Source organism: Pristiophorus japonicus, chromosome 19 (assembly GCF_044704955.1).
Source record: "Pristiophorus japonicus isolate sPriJap1 chromosome 19, sPriJap1.hap1, whole genome shotgun sequence".
Taxonomy (NCBI): Eukaryota; Metazoa; Chordata; class Chondrichthyes; family Pristiophoridae; genus Pristiophorus; species Pristiophorus japonicus.
This window is the reverse complement of record NC_091995.1, coordinates 69119105-69144923: the sequence shown is the minus strand read 5'-3', so window position 1 is coordinate 69144923 and position 25819 is coordinate 69119105. Positions and strand designations below refer to the sequence as shown.

General features: G+C 54.6%; 1 protein-coding gene across 1 annotated transcript in view; it reads right to left on the bottom strand.

The window, feature by feature from the left end:
- Positions 1 to 25819, bottom strand: part of pick1 (protein interacting with prkca 1) — a 115829-nt gene that overhangs the window by 35742 nt on the left and 54268 nt on the right. The window contains exon 10 of the mRNA XM_070862089.1: positions 1868 to 1960. Within this exon, the coding sequence (XP_070718190.1) occupies positions 1868 to 1960 (93 nt within the window). The remainder of the gene's footprint in view (positions 1 to 1867; positions 1961 to 25819) is intronic.

Sequence of the window (25819 nt, the reverse complement as noted above, 5' to 3'; positions counted from 1 at the left end):
TTCACTGAACCCCAAATTCACCGAACCGACAATTCGCTGAACCCCAATTCACCAATCCCCCAATTCACCGATCCCCTAATTCACCGATCCCCCAATTCACCGAACCAATTCACTGATCCCCAATTCACTGATCCCCCAATTCACCGACCCCCCAATTCACTGAACCCTAATTCATTGATCCACCAATTCACTCACCCCCCTATTCACTGAACCCCAATTCACCGATCCCCCAATTCACTGAACCCCAATTCACTGATCCTCAATTCACTGATCCACCAATTCACTCGCCCCCCCAATTCACTGAACCCCAATTCACTGAACCCATAATTCACTGAACCCCCAAATTCATCAAACCCCAATTCAAATATCCCCAATTCATCGAACCCCAATTCACTGAACCCCAATTCACCGATCCCCCAGTTCACCGAACTCCAATTCACGGAACCCCAATTCACCGAACCCCAAATTCACCGAACCGACAATTCGCTGAACCCCAATTCACCGATCCCCCAATTCACCGAACCAATTCACTGATCCCCAATTCGCTGATCCAATTCGCTGAACCCCCAAATTGACTGAACCCTAATTCACCGATCCCCCAATTCACCGATCCCCAATTGACTGAACCCCCGATTCACAGAACCCCAATTCACTGATCCTCCAATTCACTGAACCCCAATTCACCAATCCCCCAATTCACCGAACCCCCAATTCACTAAACCCTAATTCGCTGACCCCCCAATTCACTGAACCCCAATTCACTGAACCCCAATTCACTGATCCTCCAATTAACCGATCCCCCAATTCACCGATCCCCCAATTCACCGATCCCCCAATTCACCGAAACCCAAATTCACTGATCCTCCAATTCACTGATCCCCCAATTCACCGATCCCCCAGTTCACCGATCCCCCAGTTCACCTAACCCCCAATTTACTGAACCCCAATTCACCGATCCCCAATTCACTGAACCCCCAATTCACGGATCCCCAATTCACGGATCCACCAATTCACGGATCCACCAATCCCCCAATTCACTCAAACCCCAATTCACTGAACCCCCAAATTGACTGAACCCTAATTCACCGATCCCCCAATTCACCGATCCCCAATTGACTGAACCCCCGATTCACAGAACCCCAATTCACTGATCCTCCAATTCACTGAACCTCAAATCACCGATCCCCCAATTCACCGAACCCCCAATTCACTAAACCCTAATTCGCTGATCCCCCAATTCACTGAACCCCAATTCACTGATCCTCCAATTCACCGAACCCCAAATTCACTAAACCAAAATTCACTGATCCCCCAATTCACTGGTCCCCAATTCACCGAACCCCCAATTCACTAAACCAAAATTCACTGATCCCCCAATTCACTGAACCCCAATTCACTGATCCTCCAATTCACCGAACCCCAAATTCACCGAACCCCCAATTCACTAAACCAAAATTCACTGACCCCCAATTCACGGATCCTCCAAATCACTGATCCCCAATTCGCTGATACCCCAATTCACGGATCCACCAATTCACGGATTTCCCAATTCACGGATCTCCCAATTCCCCACAAATCTCCCGCCATTACAAGTGGAAGACAATATGGGCCCCAGTCCTGGATTTAAACCGGTGCAAAGGACTTGAAGCCAATCAAAAACATTTACCAAAGTGTAAGGAATGTTGTACAAAGTTTAAAACCGGTGAAGTACAGCGTAGGAGCGGAGCTGGAATAGCAGGGTTCAGGGTCAGCTGGGGTCATTGTCAGCTGGGGGCAGGGTCAGCTGGGGGCAGGGTCAGCTGGGGGCAGGGTCAGCTGGGGGCAGGGTCAGCTGGGGGCACGATCCAAGAGAGCACAGAGAACGTACCAAATATTCAAACTTGACATCGAGGTATTTTTTGATGGTGAGCTTGGTGTCAGGAATTGCCTTGTTCAGATACGTGTTCAGGTCACTCAGCATCTGCAAATACACATCAAACATTACTGTCAGACAGATTGCAGCTCCCCTCGGGCAAACATCAAACGTTACTGTCATACAGATTCAGCTCCCCTCGGGCACACATCAGGCGCTGAGAACTGAGTAACAATAGCAACTCGCGTCAAATATACATCTTTGCTCACCACCAAACAATCCCCAGACTTTCAGTGCGTCACACGGCGGGGGAAGGGTCACCGAATAAAGTCTCTCAATAACCCCAGACAGTAACCAGTGAGGGTACGGCACCACCCCTCCCTCGGGCCCCCCACCCCTCACTCTGCCCCCGCCCCCTCTCTCCACCTCCTCCCCTCCCACTGCACCCGTTCCCCTCCCTCCGCACCCCCTCCCCCTCCTATCTCCAATGTATCCCGGGTCTACTCCAATCTATCCCAGTCTTTCCACAGTCTATCCCGGGTCTATCCCCCAGTCTATCCCTCAGACTATCCCGGGTCTATCCCTCAGACTATCCCGGGTCTATCCCCCAGTCTATCCCCCAGTCTACCCCCCCGTCTATCTCCAGTCTATCCCCCAGTCTACCCCCCAGTCTAACCCCGGTCTATTCCAGTCTATCCCCAGTCTATCCCAGTCTATCCCTCAGATTATCCCGGGTCTATTCCAGTCTATCCCCCAGTCTATCCCGCAGATTATCCCCCAGTCTATCCCTCAGACTATCCCGGGTCTATCCCCCAGTCTATCCCGGGTCGATTCCAGTCTATCCCCAGTCTATCCCAGGTCTATTCCAGTCTATCCCTGGTCTATCCCCAGTGGATCCCCCAGGCTATCCCGGGTCTATTTCAGTCTATGCCTGGTCTATCCCTCAGACGATCCCGGGTCTATCCCCCAGTCTATCCCGGGTCTTTCCCCCAGTCTATGCCGGGTCTATCCCCAAGTCTATCCCGGGTCTATTCCAGTCTATCCCAGTCTATCCCTCAGACTATCCCGGTTCTTTTCCAGTCTATCCCGGGTCGATCTCCAGTCTATCCCCCAGTCTATCCCCGGGTCTATCCCTCAGACTATCCCCGGTCTATCCCCCAGTCTATCCCTGGTCTATCCAAAGTCTATCCCCAATCTATCCCTCAGACGATCCCGGGTCAATCTCCCAGTCTATCCCCCAGTCTATCCCATGTCTATTCCAGTCTATCCCGGGTCGATTGCAGTCTATCCCCCAGTCTATCCCGTGTCTATTCCAGTCTATCCCGGGTCTATTCCAGTCTATCCCGCAGTCTATCCCGTGTCTATTCCAGTCTATCCCGCAGTCTATCCCGGGTCTATTCCAGTCTATCCCCCAGTCTATCCCGGGTCTATCCCCAGTCTATCCCCCAGTCTATCCCCCAGTCTATCCCCCATGTCTATCCCGTGTCTATTCCAGTCTATCCCCCAGTCTATCCCGGGTCTATCCCCAGTCTATCCCCCAGTCTATCCCGGGTCGATTCCAGTCTATCCCAGGTCTATTCCAGTCTATCCCTGGTCTATCCCCAGTGGATCCCCCAGGCTATCCCAGGTCTATTTCAGTCTATGCCTGGTCTATCCACCAGTCTATCCCCAGTCTATCCCTCAGACGATCCCAGGTCTATTCCCCAGTCTATCCCGGGTCTTTCCCCCAGTCTATGCCGGGTCTATCCCCAAGTCTATCCCGGGTCTATTCCAGTCTATCCCAGTCTATCCCTCAGACTATCCCGGTTCTTTTCCAGTCTATCCCGGGTCGATCTCCAGTCTATCCCCGGGTCTATCCCTCAGACTATCCCCGGTCTATCCCCCAGTCTATCCCCAGTCTATCCCCAGTCTATCCAAAGTCTATCCCCAGTCTATCCCTCAGACGATCCCGGGTCAATCTCCCAGTCTATCCCGTGTCTATTCCAGTCTATCCCGGGTCTATTGCAGTCTATCCCCCAGTCTATCCCCAAGTCTATCCCGTGTCTATTCCAGTCTATCCCGGGTCTATTCCAGTCTATCCCGCAGTCTATCCCGAGTCTATCCCGTGTCTATTCCAGGTCTATCCCGGGTCTATTCCAGTCTATCCCGCAGTCTATCCCGGGTCTATCTCCAGTCTATCCCCCAGTCTAGCCCGGGGTCTATCCCTCAGACTATCCCGGGTCAATCTCCCAGTCTATCCCCCAGTCTATCCCGGGTCTATCCCCCAGTCTATCCCGGGTCTATCCCCGAGTCTATCCCCAGTCTATCCCCCATGTCTATCCCGTGTCTATTCCAGTCTATCCCCCAATCTATCCCCCAGTCTATCCCCAGTCTATCCGCAGTCTATCCCAGTCTATCCCCCGGGTCTATCCCCAGTCCATCCCAAGTCTATCCCAAGTCTATCCCTCAGACTATCCTGGGTCAATCTCCCAGTCTATCCCCAGTCTATACCGGGTCAATCCCCCAGTCTATCCCATGTCTATTCCAGTCTATCCCCCAGGTCTATCCCCAGTCCATCCCAAGTCTATCCCAAGTCTATCCCCCAGTCTATCCCGGGTCTATCCCCAGTCTATCCCTCAGACTATCCCGGGTCAATCTCCCAGTCGATCCCCCAGTCTATCCCGGGCCTATCCCCGGTCTATCCCAGAGTCTATCCCCAGTCTATACCGGGTCAATCCCCCAGTCTATCCCGAGTCTATCTCCAGTCTATCCCCCAGTCTATCCCCGAGTCTATCCCCCAGTCTATCCCGTGTCTATTCCAGTCTATCCCGGGTCTATCTCCAGTCCATCCCCGGGTCTATCGCCGTCTATCCCCAGTCTATCCCTCAGACAATCCCGGGTCATTCCCCAGTCTAACCCCGGTCTATCCCCAGTCTATCCCCAGTCTATCCCCGAGTCTATCCCCAGTCTATCCCCAGTCTATCCCCGAGTCTATCCCCAGTCTATCCCGCAGTCTATCCCGGGTCTATTCCAGTCTATCCCCCTGTCTATCCCTCAGACTATCCCGGGTCAATCTCCCAGTCTATCCCCCAATCTATCCCAGTCTATCCCTCAGACTATCCCGGTTCTATTCCAGTCTATCCCGGGTTTTTCTCCAGTCTATCCCCCAGTCTATCCCCGGGTCTATCCCCCAGTCTATCCCCATTCTATCCACAGTCTATCCCCCAGTCTATCTCCCAGTCTATCCCCCAGTCTACCCCCCCCCCCAGTCTACCCCCCAGTTTCTCCCCCAGTCTATCCCCGGTCTATTCCAGTCTATCCCCGAGTCTATCCCCAGTCTATCCCAGTCTATCCCTCAGATTATCCCGGGTCTATTCCAGTCTATCCCCCAGTCGATCCCCCAGTCAATCCCTCAGACTATCCCCAGTCTATCCCTCAGACTATCCCAGTCTATCACTCAGACTATCCCAGTCTATCCCGCAGACTATCCCGGGTCTATCCCCCAGTTTATCCCCCAGTCTATCCCGGGTCGATTCCAGTCTATCCCCAGTCTATCCCAGGTCTATTCCAGTCTATCCCTGGTCTATCCCCAGTCGATCCCCCAGGCTATCCCGGGTCTATTTCAGTCTATCCCCCAGTCTATCCCCAGTCTATCCCTCAGACGATCCCGGGTCAATCTCCCAGTCTATCCCATGTCTATTCCAGTCTATCCCGGGTCGATTACAGTCTATCCCCCAGTCTATCCCCCAGTCTATCCCGTGTCTATTCCAGTCTATCCCGCAGTCTATCCCGGGTCTATTCCAGTCTATCCCGCAGTCTATCCCGAGTCTATCCCGTGTCTATTCCAGTCTATCCCGCAGTCTATCCCGGGTCTATTCCAGTCTATCCCCCAGTCTATCCCGCAGTCTATCCCGGGTCTATCTCCAGTCTATCCCCCAGTCTAGCCCGGGGTCTATCCCTCAGACTATCCCGGGTCAATCTCCCAGTCTATCCCCCAGTCTATCCCGGGTCTATCCCCAGTCTATCCCCCAGTCTATCCCCCATGTCTATCCCGTGTCTATTCCAGTCTATCCCCCAATCTATCCCCCAGTCTATCCCCAGTCTATCCCCCAGTCTATCCCGGGTCGATTCCAGTCTATCCCAGGTCTATTCCAGTCTATCCCTGGTCTATCCCCAGTGGATCCCCCAGGCTATCCCAGGTCTATTTCAGTCTATGCCTGGTCTATCCACCAGTCTATCCCCAGTCTATCCCTCAGACGATCCCGGGTCTATTCCCCAGTCTATCCCGGGTCTTTCCCCCAGTCTATGCCGGGTCTATCCCCAAGTCTATCCCCAAGTCTATCCCGGGTCTATTCCAGTCTATCCCTCAGACTATCCCGGTTCTTTTCCAGTCTATCCCGGGTCGATCTCCAGTCTATCCCTGGGTCTATCCCTCAGACTATCCCCGGTCTATCCCCCAGTCTATCCCCAGTCTATCCCCAGTCGATCCAAAGTCTATCCCCAGTCTATCCCTCAGACGATCCCGGGTCAATCTCCCAGTCTATCCCGTGTCTATTCCAGTCTATCCCGGGTCTATTGCAGTCTATCCCCCAGTCTATCCCGTGTCTATTCCAGTCTATCCTGGGTCTATTCCAGTCTATCCCGCAGTCTATCCCGAGTCTATCCCGTGTCTATTCCAGTCTATCCCGCAGTCTATCCCGGGTCTATTCCAGTCTATCCCGCAGTCTATCCCGGGTCTATCTCCAGTCTATCCCGGGGTCTATCCCTCAGACTATCCCGGGTCAATCTCCCAGTCTATCTCCCAGTCTATCCCCCAGTCTATCCCCCAGTCTATCCCCCAGTCTATCCCCGAGTCTATCCCCCATGTCTATCCCGTGTCTATTCCAGTCTATCCTCCAATCTATCCCCAGTCTATCCCCAGTCTATCCCCCGGGTCTATCCCCAGTCCATCCCAAGTCTATCCCAAGTCTATCCCTCAGACTATCCTGGGTCAATCTCCCAGTCTATCCCGGGTCTATCCCCAGTCTATACCGGGTCAATCCCCCAGTCTATCCCATGTCTATTCCAGTCTATCCCCCAGGTCTATCCCCAGTCCATCCCAAGTCTATCCCAAGTCTATCCCCCAGTCTATCCCGGGTCTATCCCCAGTCTATCCCTCAGACTATCCCGGGTCAATCTCCCAGTCTATCCCCCAGTCTATCCCGGGCCTATCCCCGGTCTATCCCAGAGTCTATCCCCAGTCTATACCGGGTCAATCCCCCAGTCTATCCCGAGTCTATCTCCAGTCTATCCCCGAGTCTATCCCCCAGTCTATCCCGTGTCTATTCCAGTCTATCCCGGGTCTATCTCCAGTCCATCCCCCAGTCTATCCCCGGGTCTATCGCCGTCTATCCCCAGTCTATCCCTCAGACAATCCCGGGTCATTCCCCAGTCTAACCCCGGTCTATCCCCAGTCTATCCCCGAGTCTATCCCCAGTCTATCCCCGAGTCTATCCCCAGTCTATCCCGCAGTTTATCCCGGGTCTATTCCAGTCTATCCCCCTGTCTATCCCTCAGACTATCCCGGGTCAATCTCCCAGTCTATTCCCCAGTATATCCCGGGTCTATCCCCCAATCTATCCCCAGTCTATCCCTCAGACTATCCCGGTTCTATTCCAGTCTATCCCGGGTTTTTCTCCAGTCTATCCCCCAGTCTATCCCCGGGTCTATCCCCCAGTCTATCCCCATTCTATCCCCATTCTATCCCCATTCTATCCACAGTCTATCCACAGTCTATCCACAGTCTATCCACAGTCTATCCCCCAGTCTATCTCCCAGTCTATCCCCCAGTCTACCCCCCCCCAGTCTACCCCCCAGTCTACCCCCCAGTTTCTCCCCCAGTCTATCCCCCAGTCTATCCCCCAGTCTATCCCCGGTCTATTCCAGTCTAGCCCCGAGTCTATCCCCAGTCTATCCCAGTCTATCCCTCAGATTATCCCGGGTCTATTCCAGTCTATCCCCCAGTCGATTCCCCAGTCAATCCCTCAGACTATCCCCAGTCTATCCCTCAGACTATCCCAGTCTATCACTCAGACTATCCCGGGTCTATCCCGCAGACTATGTCGGGTCTATCCCCCAGTTTATCCCCCAGTCTATCCCGGGTCGATTCCAGTCTATCCCCAGTCTATCCCAGGTCTATTCCAGTCTATCCCTGGTCTATCCCCAGTCGATCCCCCAGGCTATCCCGGGTCTATTCCCCAGTCTATCCCGGGTCTATCCCCCAGTCTATGCCGGATCTATCCCCAAGTCTATCCCGGGTCTATCCCCAAGTCTATCCCGGGTCTATTCCAGTCTATCCCGGTTCTTTTCCAGTCTATCCCCCAGTCTATCCCCGGGTCTATCCCCGGGTCTATCCCTCAGACTATCCCTCAGACTATCCCTCAGACTATCCCGGGTCAATCTCCCAGTCTATCCCCCAGTCTATCCCTCAGACTATCCCGGGTCAATCTCCCAGTCTATCCCCCAGTCTATCCCGGGTTTTTCTCCAGTCTATCCCTAGTCGATCCCTCAGACAATCCCGGGTCTATCCCCCAGTCTATCCCCGAGTCTATCCCTGGTTTATCCCTGGTTTATCCCCCAGTCTATCCCCCAGTATATCCCACAGTCTATCCCCCGGTCTATCCCCCGGTCTATCCCCCGGTCTATCCCCCTGTCTATCCCCCGGTCTATCCCCAGTCTATACCAAGTCTATCTCCAGTCTATCCCCCAGTCTATCCCGGGTCCATTCCAGTCTATCCGAGTCTATCCCTCAGACTATCCCAAGGTCTATCCCCCAGTCTATCCTGGGTCTATCCCCCAGTCTATCCCTCAGACAATCCCGGGTCTATCCCCCAATCTATCCCCAGTCTATCCCTCAGATTATCCCCCAGTCTACCCCCCGTCTACCCCCCAGTCTATCCCTCAGACTATCCCGGGTCTATCCCCCAGTCTATCCCGGGTCTATCCCCCAGTCTATCCCGGGTCGATTCCAGTCTATCCCCAGTCTATCCCAGGTATATTCCAGTCTATCCCTGGTCTATCCCCAGTGGATCCCCCAGGCTATCCCGGGTCTATTTCAGTCTATGCCTGGTCTATCCACCAGTCTATCCCTCAGACGATCCCGGGTCGATTCCCCAGTCTATCCCGGGTCTTTCCCCCAGTCTATGCCGGGTCTATCCCCAAGTCTATCCCGGGTCTATTCCAGTCTATCCCAGTCTATCCCTCAGACTATCCCGGTTCTTTTCCAGTCTATCCCGGGTCGATCTCCAGTCTATCCCCCAGTCTATCCCCAGTCTATCCCCAGTCTATCCAAAGTCTATCCCCAGTCTATCCCTCAGACGATCCCGGGTCAATCTCCCAGTCTATCCCCCAGTCTATCCCGTATCTATTCCAGTCTATCCCGCAGTCTATCCCGGGTCTATTGCAGTCTATCCCCCAGTCTATCCCCCAGTCTATCCCGTGTCTATTCCAGTCTATCCCGCAGTCTATCCCGGGTCTATCTCCAGTCTATCCCCCAGTCTAGCCCGGGGTCGATCCCTCAGACTATCCCGGGTCAATCTCCCAGTCTATCCCCCAGTCTATCCCGGGTCTATCCCCGAGTCTATCCCCAGTCTATCCCCCATGTCTATCCCGTGTCTATTCCAGTCTATCCCCCAGTCTATCCCCCAGTCTATCCCTCAGACTATTCTGGTTCTATTCCAGTCTATCCCAGGTCAATCTCCCAGCCTATCCCTCAGACTATCCCCAGACTATCCCCAGTCTAGCCCCCAGTCTATCCCCGGTCAATCTCCCAGTCTATCCCCGAGTCTATCCCCCAGTCTAGCCCGTGTCTATTCCAGTCTATCCCTCAGACTATCCCGTTTTATTCCAGTCTATCCCAGGGTCTATCCCCAGTCTATCCCTCAGACAATCCCGGGTCTATCCCCAGTCTATCCCAAGTCTATCCCGGATCTATCCCCCAGTCTATCCCGGGTCTATCCCCAGTCTATCCCTCAGATTATCCTCGGTCTATCCCCCAGTCTATCCCCCAGTCTATCCCGTGTCTATTCCAGTCTATCCCCCAGTCTATCCCCCGGTCTATCCCCCGGTCTATCCCCGGGTCAATCTCCCAATCTATCCCGGGTTTATCCCCAGTCTATCCCTCAGACTATCCCGGGTCAATCTCCCAGTCTATCCCCCAGTCTATCCCGGGCCTATCCCCGGTCTATCCCAGAGTCTATCCCCAGTCTATACCGGGTCAATCCCCCAGTCTATCCCGAGTCTATCCCCAGTCTATCCCAGTCTATCCCGGGTCTATCTCCAGTCTATCCCCCAGTCTATCCCCCAGTCTATCCCCCAGTCTATCCCGTGTCTATTCCAGTCTATCCCGGGTCTATCTCCAGTCCATCCCCCAGTCTATCCCCGGGTCTATCGCCGTCTATCCCCAGTCTATCCCTCAGACAATCCCGGGTCATTCCCCAGTCTATCCCCGGTCTATCCCCAGTCTATCCCCGAGTCTATCCCCAGTCTATCCCCGAGTCTATCCCGGGTCTATTCCAGTCTATCCTCCTGTCTATCCCTCAGACTATCCCGGGTCAATCTCCCAGTCTATCCCCCAGTATATCCCGGGTCTATCCCCCAATCTATCCCCAGTCTATCCCTCAGACTATCCCGGTTCTATTCCAGTCTATCCCGGGTTTTTCTCCAGTCTATCCCCGGGTCTATCCCCAGTCTATCCCTCAGACAATCCCGGGTCTATCCCCCAGTCTATCCCCAGTCTATCCCCCAGTCTACCCCCCCCCAGTCTACCCCCCAGTCTATCCCCGGTCTATACCCAGTCTATTCCAGTCTATCCCCGAGTCTATCCCCAGTCTATCCCAGTCTATCCCTCAGATTATCCCGGGTCTATTCCAGTCTATCCCCCAGTCGATCCCCCAGTCTATCCCTCAGACAATCCCGGGTCTATCCCCCAATCTATCCCTCAGACTATCCCCCAGTCTACCCCCCAGTCTATCCCCCAGTCTATCCCCGGTCTATTCCAGTCTATCCCCGAGTCTATCCCCAGTCTATCCCAGTCTATCCCTCAGATTATCCCGGGTCTATTCCAGTCTATCCCCCAGTCGATCCCCCAGTCTATCCCTCAGACTATCCCAGTCTATCCCGCAGACTATCCCGGGTCTATCCCCCAGTCTATCCCGGGTCTATCCCCCAGTCTATCCCGGGTCGATTCCAGTCTATCCCCAGTCTATTCCAGTCTATCCCTGGTCTATCCACAGTCGATCCCCCAGGCTCTCCCGGGTCTATTTCAGTCTATGCCTGGTCTATACCCAAGTCTATCCCCAGTCTATCCCTCAGACAATCCTGGGTCTATCCCCCAATCTATCCCGGGTCTATCCCCCAGTCTATCCCTCAGACAATCCCGGGTCTATCCCCCAATCTATCCCCAGTCTATCCCTCAGACTATCCCCCAGTCTATCCCCCAGTCTATCTCCAGTCTACCCCCCAGTCTATCCCCGGTCTATTCCAGTCTATCCCCGAGTCTATCCCCAGTCTATCCCCAGTCTATCCCCCAGTCTATCCCGGGTCTATCCACCAGTCTATCCCTCAGACTATCCCGGGTCTATCCCCCAATCTATCCCCAGTCTATCCCTCAGACTATCCCCCAGTCTATCCCCCAGTCTACCCCCCCCCATCTATCTCTAGTCTACCCCCCAGTCTATCCCCGGTCTATTCCAGTCTATCCCCGAGTCTATCCCCAGTCTATCCCAGTCTATCCCTCAGATTATCCTGGGTCTATTCCACTCTATCCCGCAGATTATCCCCCAGTCTATCCCTCAGACTATCCCGGGTCTATCCCCCAGTCTATCCCGGGTCGATTCCAGTCTATCCCCAGTCTATCCCAGGTCTATTCCAGTCTATCCCTGGTCTATCCCCAGTCGATCCCCCAGGCTATCCCGGGTCTATTTCAGTCTATCCCCCAGTCTATCCCCAGTCTATCCCTCAGACGATCCCGGGTCAATCTCCCAGTCTATCCCCCAGTCTATCCCATGTCTATTCCAGTCTATCCCGGGTCGATTGCAGTCTATCCCCCAGTCTATCCCCCAGTCTATCCCGTGTCTATTCCAGTCTATCCCGCAGTCTATCCCGGGTCTATTCCAGTCTATCCCCCAGTCTAGCCCGGGGTCTATCCCTCAGACTATCCCGGGTCAATCTCCCAGTCTATCCCCCAGTCTATCCCGGGTCTATCCCCAGTCTATCCCCGAGTCTATCCCCAGTCTATCCCGCAGTCTATCCCGGGTCTATTCCAGTCTATCCCCCTGTCTATCCCTCAGACTATCCCGGGTCAATCTCCCAGTCTATCCCCCAGTATATCCCGGGTCTATCCCCCAATCTATCCCCAGTCTATCCCTCAGACTATCCCGGTTCTATTCCAGTCTATCCCGGGTTTTTCTCCAGTCTATCCCCCAGTCTATCCCCGGGTCTATCCCCGGGTCTATCCCCATTCTATCCCCATTCTATCCACAGTCTATCCCCCAGTCTATCCCCCAGTCTATCCCCCAGTCTATCCCCATTCTATCCACAGTCTATCCCCCAGTCTATCTCCCAGTCTATCCCCCAGTCTACCCCCCCCCAGTCTACCCCCCAGTCTACCCCCCAGTTTCTCCCCCAGTCTATCCCCCAGTCTATCCCCCAGTCTATCCCCGGTCTATCCCCGAGTCTATCCCCAGTCTATCCCAGTCTATCCCTCAGATTATCCCGGGTCTATTCCAGTCTATCCCCCAGTCGATCCCCCAGTCAATCCCTCAGACTATCCCCAGTCTATCCCTCAGACTATCCCAGTCTATCACTCAGACTATCCCGGGTCTATCCCCCAGTTTATCCCCCAGTCTATCCCGGGTCGATTCCAGTCTATCCCCAGTCTATCCCAGGTCTATTCCAGTCTATCCCTGGTCTATCCCCAGTCGATCCCCCAGGCTATCCCGGGTCTATTTCAGTCTATGCCTGGTCTATCCACCAGTCTATCCCTCAGACGATCCCGGGTCTATCCCCCAGTCTATCCCGGGTCTTTCCCCCAGTCTATGCCGGGTCTATCCCCAAGTCTATCCCCAAGTCTATCCCGGGTCTATTCCAGTCTATCCCGGGTCGATCTCCAGTCTATCCCTGGGTCTATCCCTCAGACTATCCCCGGTCTATCCCCCAGTCTATCCCCAGTCGATCCAAAGTCTATCCCCAGTCTATCCCTCAGACGATCCCGGGTCAATCTCCCAGTCTATCCCGTGTCTATTCCAGTCTATCCCGGGTCTATTGCAGTCTATCCCCCAGTCTATCCCGTGTCTATTCCAGTCTATCCCGGGTCTATTCCAGTCTATCCCACAGTCTATCCCGAGTCTATCCCGTGTCTATTCCAGTCTATCCCGCAGTCTATCCCGGGTCTATTCCAGTCTATCCCGCAGTCTATCCCGGGTCTATCTCCAGTCTATCCCCCAGTCTAGCCCGGGGTCTATCCCTCAGACTATCCCGGGTCAATCTCCCAGTCTATCCCCCAGTCTATCCCCGAGTCTATCCCGTGTCTATTCCAGTCTATCCTCCAATCTATCCCCCAGTCTATCCCCAGTCTATCCGCAGTCTATCCCAAGTCTATCCCTCAGACTATCCTGGGTCAATCTCCCAGTCTATCCCGGGTCTATCCCCAGTCTATACCGGGTCAATCCCCCAGTCTATCCCATGTCTATTCCAGTCTATCCCCCAGGTCTATCCCCAGTCCATCCCAAGTCTATCCCAAGTCTATCCCCCAGTCTATCCCGGGTCTATCCCCAGTCTATCCCTCAGACTATCCCGGGTCAATCTCCCAGTCTATCCCCCAGTCTATCCCGGGCCTATCCCCGGTCTATCCCCAGTCTATACCGGGTCAATCCCCCAGTCTATCCCGAGTCTATCTCCAGTCTATCCCCGAGTCTATCCCCCAGTCTATCCCGTGTCTATTCCAGTCTATCCCGGGTCTATCTCCAGTCCATCCCCCAGTCTATCCCCGGGTCTATCGCCGTCTATCCCCAGTCTATCCCTCAGACAATCCCGGGTCATTCCCCAGTCTAACCCCGGTCTATCCCCAGTCTAACCCCGGTCTATCCCCAGTCTATCCCCGAGTCTATCCCCAGTCTATCCCCGAGTCTATCCCCAGTCTATCCCGCAGTCTATCCCGGGTCTATTCCAGTCTATCCCCCTGTCTATCCCTCAGACTATCCCGGGTCAATCTCCCAGTCTATCCCCCAGTATATCCCGGGTCTATCCCCCAATCTATCCCCAGTCTATCCCTCAGACTATCCCGGTTCTATTCCAGTCTATCCCGGGTTTTTCTCCAGTCTATCCCCGGGTCTATCCCCCAGTCTATCCCCCAGTCTATCCCCATTCTATCCACAGTCTATCCCCCAGTCTATCTCCCAGTCTATCCCCCAGTCTACCCCCCCCCAGTCTACCCCCCAGTCTACCCCCCAGTTTCTCCCCCAGTCTATCCCCCAGTCTATCCCCCAGTCTATCCCCGGTCTATCCCCGAGTCTATCCCCAGTCTATCCCAGTCTATCCCTCAGATTATCCCGGGTCTATTCCAGTCTATCCCCCAGTCGATCCCCCAGTCAATCCCTCAGACTATCCCCAGTCTATCCCTCAGACTATCCCAGTCTATCACTCAGACTATCCCGGGTCTATCCCCCAGTTTATCCCCCAGTCTATCCCGGGTCGATTCCAGTCTATCCCCAGTCTATCCCAGGTCTATTCCAGTCTATCCCTGGTCTATCCCCAGTCGATCCCCCAGGCTATCCCGGGTCTATTTCAGTCTATCCCCCAGTCTATCCCCAGTCTATCCCTCAGACGATCCCGGGTCTATTCCCCAGTCTATCCCGGGTCTATCCCCCAGTCTATGCCGGATCTATCCCCAAGTCTATCCCGGGTCTATCCCCAAGTCTATCCCGGGTCTATTCCAGTCTATCCCGGTTCTTTTCCAGTCTATCCCCCAGTCTATCCCCGGGTCTATCCCTCAGACTATCCCTCAGACTATCCCTCAGACTATCCCGGGTCAATCTCCCAGTCTATCCCCCAGTCTATCCCCAGTCTATCCCTCAGACTATCCCGGGTCAATCTCCCAGTCTATCCCCCAGTCTATCCCGGGTTTTTCTCCAGTCTATCCCTAGTCGATCCCTCAGACAATCCCGGGTCTATCCCCCAGTCTATCCCCGAGTCTATCCCTGGTTTATCCCTGGTTTATCCCCCAGTCTATCCTCCAGTATATCCCCCAGTATATCCCCCGGTCTATCCCCCTGTCTATCCCCCTGTCTATCCCCCGGTCTATCCCCCGGTCTATCCCCCGGTCTATTCCAGTCTATCCCCAGTCTATACCAAGTCTATCTCCAGTCTATCCCCCAGTCTATCCCGGGTCCATTCCAGTCTATCCGAGTCTATCCCTCAGACTATCCCAAGGTCTATCCCCCAGTCTATCCTGGGTCTATCCCCCAGTCTATCCCCAGTCTATCCCTCAGACAATCCCGGGTCTATCCCCCAATCTATCCCCAGTCTATCCCTCAGATTATCCCCCAGTCTACCCCCCAGTCTATCCCTCAGACTATCCCGGGTCTATCCCCCAGTCTATCCCGGGTCTATCCCCCAGTCTATCCCGGGTCGATTCCAGTCTATCCCCAGTCTATCCCAGGTATATTCCAGTCTATCCCTGGTCTATCCCCAGTGGATCCCCCAGGCTATCCCGGGTCTATTTCAGTCTATGCCTGGTCTATCCACCAGTCTATCCTTCAGACGATCCCGGGTCGATTCCCCAGTCTATCCCCCAGTCTATCCCGGGTCTTTCCCCCAGTCTATGCCGGGTCTATCCCCAAGTCTATCCCGGGTCTATTCCAGTCTATCCCAGTCTATCCCTCAGACTATCCCGGTTCTTTTCCAGTCTATCCCGGGTCGATCTCCAGTCTATCCCCCAGTCTATCCCCAGTCTATCCCCAGTCTATCCAAAGTCTATCCCCAGTCTATCCCTCAGACGATCCCGGGTCAATCTCCCAGTCTATCCCCCAGTCTATCCCGTATCTATTCCAGTCTATCCCGCAGTCTATCCCGGGTCTATTGCAGTCTATCCCCCAGTCTATCCCGTGTCTATTCCAGTCTATCCCGCAGTCTATCCCGGGTCTATCTCCAGTCTATCCCCCAGTCTAGCCCGGGGTCTATCCCTCAGACTATCCCGGGTCAATCTCCCAGTCTATCCCCCAGTCTATCCCGGGTCTATCCCCGAGTCTATCCCCAGTCTATCCCCCATGTCTATCCCGTGTCTATTCCAGTCTATCCCCCAGTCTATCCCCAGTCTATCCCGGGTCTATCCCCGAGTCTATCCCCAGTCTATCCCCCATGTCTATCCCGTGTCTGTTCCAGTCTATCCCCCAGTCTATCCCCAGTCTATCCCCCAGTCTATTCTGGTTCTATTCCAGTCTATCCCGGGTCAATCTCCCAGCCTATCCCTCAGACTATCCCCAGACTATCCCCAGTCTAGCCCCCAGTCTATCCCCGGTCAATCTCCCAGTCTATCCCCGAGTCTATCCCCCAGTCTAGCCCGTGTCTATTCCAGTCTATCCCTCAGACTATCCCGTTTTATTCCAGTCTATCCCAGGGTCTATCCCCAGTCTATCCCTCAGACAATCCCGGGTCTATCCCCAGTCTATCCCAAGTCTATCCCGGATCTATCCCCCAGTCTATCCCGGGTCTATCCCCAGTCTATCCCTCAGATTATCCCCGGTCTATCCCCCAGTCTATCCCCAGTCTATCCCGTGTCTATTCCAGTCTATCCCCCAGTCTATCCCCCGGTCTATCCCCCGGTCTATCCCCGGGTCAATCTCCCAATCTATCCCGGGTTTAACCCCAGTCTATCCCTCAGACTATCCCGGGTCAATCTCCCAGTCTATCCCCCAGTCTATCCCGGGCCTATCCCCGGTCTATACCGGGTCAATCCCCCAGTCTATCCCGAGTCTATCCCCCAGTCTATCCCGTGTCTATTCCAGTCTATCCCGGGTCTATCTCCAGTCCATCCCCCAGTCTATCCCCGGGTCTATCGCCGTCTATCCCCAGTCTATCCCTCAGACAATCCCGGGTCATTCCCCAGTCTATCCCCGGTCTATCCCCAGTCTATCCCCGACTCTATCCCCAGTCTATCCCCGAGTCTATCCCGGGTCTATTCCAGTCTATCCTCCTGTCTATCCCTCAGACTATCCCGGGTCAATCTCCCAGTCTATCCCCCAGTATATCCCGGGTCTATCCCCCAATCTATCCCCAGTCTATCCCTCAGACTATCCCGGTTCTATTCCAGTCTATCCCGGGTTTTTCTCCAGTCTATCCCCCAGTCTATCCCCGGGTCTATCCCCAGTCTATCCCTCAGACAATCCCGGGTCTATCCCCCAGTCTATCCCCAGTCTATCCCCCAGTCTACCCCCCCCCAGTCTACCCCCCAGTCTATCCCCGGTCTATACCCAGTCTATTCCAGTCTATCCCCGAGTCTATCCCCAGTCTATCCCAGTCTATCCCAGTCTATCCCTCAGATTATCCCGGGTCTATTCCAGTCTATCCCCCAGTCGATCCCCCAGTCTATCCCTCAGACTATCCCAGTCTATCCCTCAGACAATCCCGGGTCTATCCCCCAATCTATCCCTCAGACTATCCCCCAGTCTACCCCCCAGTCTATCCCCCAGTCTATCCCCCAGTCTATCCCCCAGTCTATCCCCCAGTCTATCCCAGTCTATCCCTCAGATTATCCCGGGTCTATTCCAGTCTATCCCCCAGTCGATCCCCCAGTCTATCCCTCAGACTATCCCAGTCTATCCCGGGTCTATCCCCCAGTCTATCCCGGGTCTATCCCCCAGTCTATCCCGGGTCTATCCCCCAGTCTATCCCGGGTCTATCCCCCAGTCTATCCCTGGTCTATCCACAGTCGATCCCCCAGGCTATCCCGGGTCTATTTCAGTCTATGCCTGGTCTATACCCAAGTCTATCCCCCAGTCTATCCCGGGTCTATCCCCCAATCTATCCCCAGTCTATCCCTCAGACTATCCCCCAGTCTATCCCCCAGTCTATCTCCAGTCTACCCCCCAGTCTATCCCCGGTCTATTCCAGTCTATCCCCGAGTCTATCCCCAGTCTATCCCCAGTCTATCCCCCAGTCTATCCCGGGTCTATCCACCAGTCTATCCCTCAGACTATCCCGGGTCTATCCCCCAATCTATCCCCAGTCTATCCCTCAGACTATCCCCCAGTCTATCCCCCAGTCTACCCCCCCCCCGTCTATCTCTAGTCTACCCCCCAGTCTATCCCCGGTCTATTCCAGTCTATCCCCGAGTCTATCCCCAGTCTATCCCAGTCTATCCCTCAGATTATCCTGGGTCTATTCCAGTCTATCCCCCAGTCTATCCCGCAGATTATCCCCCAGTCTATCCCTCAGACTATCCCGGGTCTATCCCCCAGTCTATCCCGGGTCGATTCCAGTCTATCCCAGGTCTATTCCAGTCTATCCCTGGTCTATCCCCAGTGGATCCCCCAGGCTATCCCGGGTCTATTTCAGTCTATGCCTGGTCTATCCACCAGTCTATCCCTCAGACGATCCCGGGTCTATCCCCCAGTCTATCCCGGGTCTTTCCCCCAGTCTATGCCGGGTCTATCCCCAAGTCTATCCCCAAGTCTATCCCGGGTCTATTCCAGTCTATCCCAGTCTATCCCTCAGACTATCCCGGTTCTTTTCCAGTCTATCCCGGGTCGATCTCCAGTCTATCCCCCAGTCTATCCCCGGGTCTATCCCTCAGACTATCCCCGGTCTATCCCCCAGTCTATCCCCAGTCTATCCCCAGTCTGTCCAAAGTCTATCCCCAGTCTATCCCTCAGACGATCCCGGGTCAATCTCCCAGTCTATCCCCCAGTCTATCCCGTGTCTATTGCAGTCTATCCCGCAGTCTATCCCGGGTCTATTCCAGTCTATCCCGAGTCTATCCCCCAGTCTATCCCAGTCTATAACCCCAGTCTATCCCGGGTCTATTCCAGTCTATCCCCCAGTCTATCCCGGGTCTATCTCCAGTCTATCCCCCAGTCTAGCCCGGGGTCTATCCCTCAGACTATCCCGGGTCAATCTCCCAGTCTATCCCCCAGTCTATCTCGGGTCTATCCCCGAGTCTATCCCCAGTCTATCCCCCAGTCTATCCCCCATGTCTATCCCGTGTCTATTCCAGTCTATCCCCCAGTCTATCCCCAGTGGATCCCCCAGGCTATCCCGGGTCTATTTCAGTCTATGCCTGGTCTATCCCCAAGTCTATCCCTCAGACGATCCCGGGTCAATCTCCCAGTCTATCCCCCAGTCTATCCCCGGGTCTATCCCTCAGACTATCCCCGGTCTATCCCCCAGTCTATCCCCAGTGAATCCAAAGTCTATCCCCAGTCTATCCCTCAGACGATCCCGGGTCAATCTCCCAGTCTATCCCCCAGTCTATCCCGTGTCTATTCCAGTCTATCCCGCAGTCTATCCCGGGTCTATTGCAGTCTATCCCCCAGTCTATCCCGTGTCTATTCCAGTCTATCCCGCAGTCTATCCCAGGTCTATTCCAGTCTATCCCGCAGTCTATCCCGAGTCTATCCCCCAGTCTATCCCGTGTCTATCCCCCAGTCTATCCCCCAGTCTATCCCGCAGACTATCCCGGGTCTATTCCAGTCTATCCCCCAGTCTATCCCGCAGTCTATCCCGTGTCAATCTCCCAGTCTATCCCCCAGTCTATCCCGGGTCTATCCCCGAGTCTATCCCCAGTCTATCCCCGTCTATCCCCCATGTCTATCCCGTGTCTATTCCAGTCTATCCCCCAATCTATCCCCCAGTCTATCCGCAGTCTATCCCAGTCTATCCCCCGGGTCTATCCCCAGTCCATGCCAAGTCTATCCCAAGTCTATCCCCCAGTCTATCCCGGGTCAATCTCCCAGTCTATCCCGGGTCTATCCCCAGTCTATACCGGGTCAATCCCCCAGTCTGTCCCATGTCTATTCCAGTCTATCCCCCAGGTCTATCCCCAGTCCATCCCCCAGTCTATCCCGGGTCTATCCCCAGTCTATCCCTCAGACTATCCCGGGTCAATCTCCCAGTCTATCCCCCAGTCTATCCCGGGTCAATCTCCCAGTCTATCCCCCAGTCTATCCCGGGCCTATCCCCGGTCTATCCCAGAGTCTATCCCCAGTCTATACCGGGTCAATCCCCCAGTCTATCCCGAGTCTATCCGAGTCTATCCCAGTCTATCCCGGGTCTATCTCCAGTCTATCCCCCAGTCTATCCCCGAGTCTCCACCCCCAGTCTATCCCGTGTCTATTCCAGTCTATCCCGGGTCTATCTCCAGTCTATCCCCGGGTCTATCGCCGTCTATCCCCAGTCTATCCCTCAGACAATCCCGGGTCATTCCCCAGGCTATCCCCGGTCTATCCCCAGTCTATCCCCGAGTCTATCCCCAGTCTATCCCGCAGTCTATCCCGGGTCTATTCCAGTCTATCCCCCTGTCTATCCCTCAGACTCTCCCGGGTCAATCTCCCAGTCTATCCCCCAGTATATCCCGGGTCTATCCCCCAGTCTATCCCCGAGTCTATCCCCCAGTCTATCCCGTGTCTATTCCAGTCTATCCCTCAGACAATCCCGGGTCTATTCCCCAATCTATCCCCAGTCTATCCCTCAGACTATCCCGGTTCTATTCCAGTCTATCCCGGGTTTTTCTCCAGTCTATCCCCCAGTCTATCCCCGGGTCTATCCCCCAGTCTAACCCCATTCTATCCACAGTCTATCCCCCAGTCTATCCCTCAGACAATCCCGGGTCTATCCCCAGTCTATCCCCCAGTCTACCCCCCCCAGTCTACCCCCCCCAGTCTATCCCCCGGTCTATCCCCCGGTCTATCCCCAGTCTATTCCAGTCTATCCCCGAGTCTATCCCCAGTCTATCCCTCAGATTATCCCGGGTCTATTCCAGTCTATCCCCCAGTCGATCCCCCAGTCAATCCCTCAGACTATCCCCAGTCTATCCCGCAGATTATCCCCCAGTCTATCCCTCAGACTATCCCAGTCTATCCCTCAGACTATCCCAGTCTATCCCCCAGTCTATCCCGGGTCGATTCCAGTCTATCCCCAGTCTATCCCAGGTCTATTCCAGTCTATCCCTGGTCTATCCCCAGTCGATCCCCCAGGCTATCCCGGGTCTATTTCAGTCTATGCCTGGTCTATCCCCCAGTCTATCCCTCAGACGATCCCGGGTCTATTCCCCAGTCTATCCCGGGTCTATCCCCCAGTCTATGCCGGATCTATCCCCAAGTCTATCCCGGGTCTATCCCCAAGTCTATCCTGGGTCTATTCCAGTCTATCCCGGTTCTTTTCCAGTCTATCCCGGGTCTATCTCCAGTCTATCCCCCAGTCTATCCCCGGGTCTATCCCCGGGTCTATCCCCGGGTCTATCCCCGGGTCTATCCCCGGGTCTATCCCTCAGACTATCCCTCAGACTATCCCTCAGACTATCCCTCAGACTATCCCTCAGACTATCCCTCAGACTATCCCTCAGACTATCCCTCAGACTATCCCTCAGACTATCCCTCAGACTATCCCGGGTCTATTTCAGTCTATGCCTGGTCTATCCCCCAGTCTATCCCCAGTCTATCCCTCAGACGATCCCGGGTCTATTCCCCAGTCTATCCCGGGTCTATCCCCCAGTCTATGCCGGATCTATCCCCAAGTCTATCCCGGGTCTATTCCAGTCTATCCCGGTTCTTTTCCAGTCTATCCCGGGTCTATCTCCAGTCTATCCCCCAGTCTATCCCCGGGTCTATCCCTCAGACTATCCCTCAGACTATCCCTCAGACTATCCCTCAGACTATCCCTCAGACTATCCCTCAGACTATCCCTCAGACTATCCCTCAGACTATCCCTCAGACTATCCCTCAGACTATCCCGGTTCAATCTCCCAGTCTATCCCCCAATCTATCCCCCAGTCTATCCCCCAGTCTATCCCCAGTCTATCCCCCGGGTCTATCCCCAGTCCATGCCAAGTCTATCCCAAGTCTATCCCCCAGTCTATCCCCCAGTCTATCCCTCAGACTATCCCGGGTCAATCTCCCAGTCTACCCGGGTCTATCCCCAGTCTATACCGGGTCAATCCCCCAGTCTATCCCATGTCTATTCCAGTCTATCCCCCAGGTCTATCCCCAGTCCATCCCCCAGTCTATCCCGGGTCTATCCCCAGTCTATCCCTCAGACTATCCCGGGTCAATCTCCCAGTCTATCCCGGGCCTATCCCCGGTCTATCCCCAGTCTATACCGGGTCAATCCCCCAGTCTATCCCGAGTCTATCCCCAGTCTATCCCAGTCTATCCCGGGTCTATCTCCAGTCTATCCCCCAGTCTATCCCCGAGTCTCTCCCCCAGTCTATCCCGTGTCTATTCCAGTCTATCCCGGGTCTATCTCCAGTCCATCCCCCAGTCTATCACCGGGTAGACAATCCCGGGTCATTCCCCAGTCTATCCCCGGTCTATCCCCAAGTCTATCCCCGAGTCTATCCCCGAGTCTATCCCCAGTCTATCCCGCAGTCTATCCCGCAGTCTATTCCAGTCTATCCCCCTGTCTATCCCGGGTCAATCTCCCAGTCTATCCCCCAGTATACCCCGGGTCTATCCCCCAGTCTATCCCCGAGTCTATCCCCCAGTCTATCCCGTGTCTATTCCAGTCTATCCCTCAGACAATCCCGGGTCTATCCCCCAATCTATCCCTCAGACTATCCCGGTTCTATTCCAGTCTATCCCGGGTTTTTCTCCAGTCTATCCCCCAGTCTATCACCGGGTCTATCCCCATTCTATCCACAGTCTATCCCCCAGTCTATCCCTCAGACAATCCCGGGTCTGTCCCCCAATCTATCCCCAGTCTATCCCTCAGACTATCCCCCAGTCTATCCCCCCCAGTCTACCCCCCAGTCTATCCCCGGTCTATCCCCAGTCTATTCCAGTCTATCCCCGAGTCTATCCCCAGTCTATCCCTCAGATTATCCCGGGTCTATTCCAGTCTATCCCCCAGTCGATCCCCCAGTCACTCCCTCAGACTATCCCCAGTCTATCCCGCAGATTATCCCCCAGTCTATCCCTCAGACTATCCCAGTCTATTCCCCAGTCTATCCCGGGTCGATTCCAGTCTATCCCCAGTCTATCCCAGGTCTATTCCAGTCTATCCATTGTCTATCCCCAGTCGATCCCCCAGGCTATCCCGGGTCTATTTCAGTCTATGCCTGGTCTATCCCCCAGTCTATCCCCAGTCTATCCCTCAGACGATCCCGGGTCTATTCCCCAGTCTATCCCGGGTCTATCCCCCAGTCTATGCCGGATCTATCCCCAAGTCTATCCCGGGTCTATTCCAGTCTATCCCGGTTCTTTTCCAGTCTATCCCGGGTCTATCTCCAGTCTATCCCCCAGTCTATCCCCGGGACTATCCCTCAGACTATCCCTCAGACTATCCCTCAGACTATCCCTCAGACTATCCCTCAGACTATCCCTCAGACTATCCCTCAGACTATCCCTCAGACTATCCCTCAGACTATCCCGGTTCAATCTCCCAGTCTATCCCCCAGTCTATCCCCCAGTCTATCCCGGGTTTTTCTCCAGTCTATCCCTCGTCTATCCCTAGTCTATCCCTCAGACAATCCCGGGTCTATCCCCCAGTCTATCCTCCAGTCTATCCCCGAGTCTATCCCTGGTTTATCCCCCAGTCTATCCCCCAGTCTATCCCCGGTTTATCCCTGGTTTATCCCCCAGTCTATCCCCCAGTATATCCCCCAGTATATCCCCCGGTCTATCCCCCGGTCTATCCCCCGGTCTATTCCAGTCTATCTCCAGTCTATCCCGGGTCCATTCCAGTCTATCCGAGACTATCCCTCAGACTATCCCAAGGTCTATCCCCCAGTCTATCCCCCAGTCTATCCCTCAGACTATCCCGGGTCAATCTCCCAGTCTATCCCCCAGTATATCCCGGGTCTATCCCGGTTCTATTCCAGTCTATCCCGGGTTTTTCTCCAGTCTATCCCGCAGTCTATCCCCGGGTCTATCCCCCAGTCTATCCCCATTCTATCCACAGTCTATCCCCCAGTCTATCCCTCAGACAATCCCGGGTCTATCCCCCAATCTATCCCTCAGACTATCCCCCAGTCTATCCCCCAGTCTACCCCCCCCAGTCTATCCCCCAGTCTATCCCCCAGTCTATCCCCGGTCTATCCCCAAGTCTATTCCAGTCTATCCCCGAGTCTATCCCCAGTCTATCCCTCAGACTATCCCCAGTCTATCCCGCAGATTATCCCCCAGTCTATCCCTCAGACTATCCCAGTCTATCCCTCAGACTATCCCAGTCTATCCCCCAGTCTATCCCGGGTCGATTCCAGTCTATCCCCAGTCTATCCCAGGTCTATTCCAGTCTATCCCTGGTCTATCCCCAGTCGATCCCCCAGGCTATCCCGGGTCTATTTCAGTCTATGCCTGGTCTATTCCCCAGTCTATCCCGGGTCTATCCCCCAGTCTATGCCGGATCTATCCCCAAGTCTATCCCGGGTCTATTCCAGTCTATCCCGGTTCTTTTCCAGTCTATCCCGGGTCTATCTCCAGTCTATCCCCCGGTCTATCCCCGGGTCTATCCCTCAGACTATCCCTCAGACTATCCCGGTTCAATCTCCCAGTCTATCCCCCAGTCTATCCCGGGTTTTTCTCCAGTCTATCCCTAGTCTATCCCTCAGACAATCCCGGGTCTATCCCCCAGTCTATCCCTGGTTTATCCCCGGTCTATCCCCCAGTCTATCCCCCAGTCTATCCCCGGTCTATTCCAATCTATACCAAGTCTATCTCCAGTCTATCCCACAGTCTATCCCGGGTCCATTCCAGTCTATCCGGGTATATCCATCAGACTATCCCCCAGTCTATCCCCGGTCTATCCCCCAGTCTATCCCCCAGCCTATCCCTCAGACTATCCCGGGTCAATCTCCCAGTCTATCCCGGGTCTATTCCAGTCTATCCCCCAGTCTATCCCTCAGACTATTCCGGTCTATCCCGGGTCTATCTCCAGTCTATCCCCCAGTCTCGCCCCGGGTCTATCCCTCAGACTACCCCCAGTCTATCCCCAGTCTTCCCCCAGTCTATCCCCCAGTCTAACACCCAGTCTATCCCGTGTCTATTCCAGTCTATCCCTCAGACTATCCCGGTTCTATTCCAGTCTATCCCGGGTCTATCTCCAGTCTATCCCCGGGTCTATCCCCCAGTCTATCCCGTGTCTATCACGCAGTCTATCCCGCAGTCTATCCCGGGTCTATTCCAGTCTATCTCCCGGTCTATCCCCCAGTCTATCCCTCAGACTATCCCGGGTCAATCTCCCAGTCTATCCCCCGGTCTATCCCCCAGTCTATCCCCCAGTCTATCCCCCAGTCTATCCCCCAGTCTATCCCCCAGTCTATTCCAGTCTATTCCAGTCTATTCCAGTCTATCCCCGAGTCTATCCCCAGTCTATCCCCAGTCTATCCCAGTCTATCCCTCAGATTATCCCGGGTCTATTCCAGTCTATCCCCCAGTCGATCCCCCAGTCAATCCTTCAGACTATCCACAGTCTATCCCGCAGATTATCCCCCAGTCTATCCCTCAGACTATCTCAGTCTATCCCGGGTCGATTCCAGTCTATCCCCAGTCTATCCCAGGTCTATTCCAGTCTATCCCTGGTCTATCCCCAGTCGATCCCCCAGGCTATCCCGGGTCTATTTCAGTCTATGCCTGGTCTATCCCCCAGTCTATCCCTCAGACGATCCCGGGTCTATTTCCCAGTCTATCCCAGGTCTATCCCCCAGTCTATGCCGGATCTATCCCCAAGTCTATCCCGGGTCTATCCCCAAGTCTATCCCGGGTCTATTCCAGTCTATCCCGGTTCTTTTCCAGTCTATCCCGG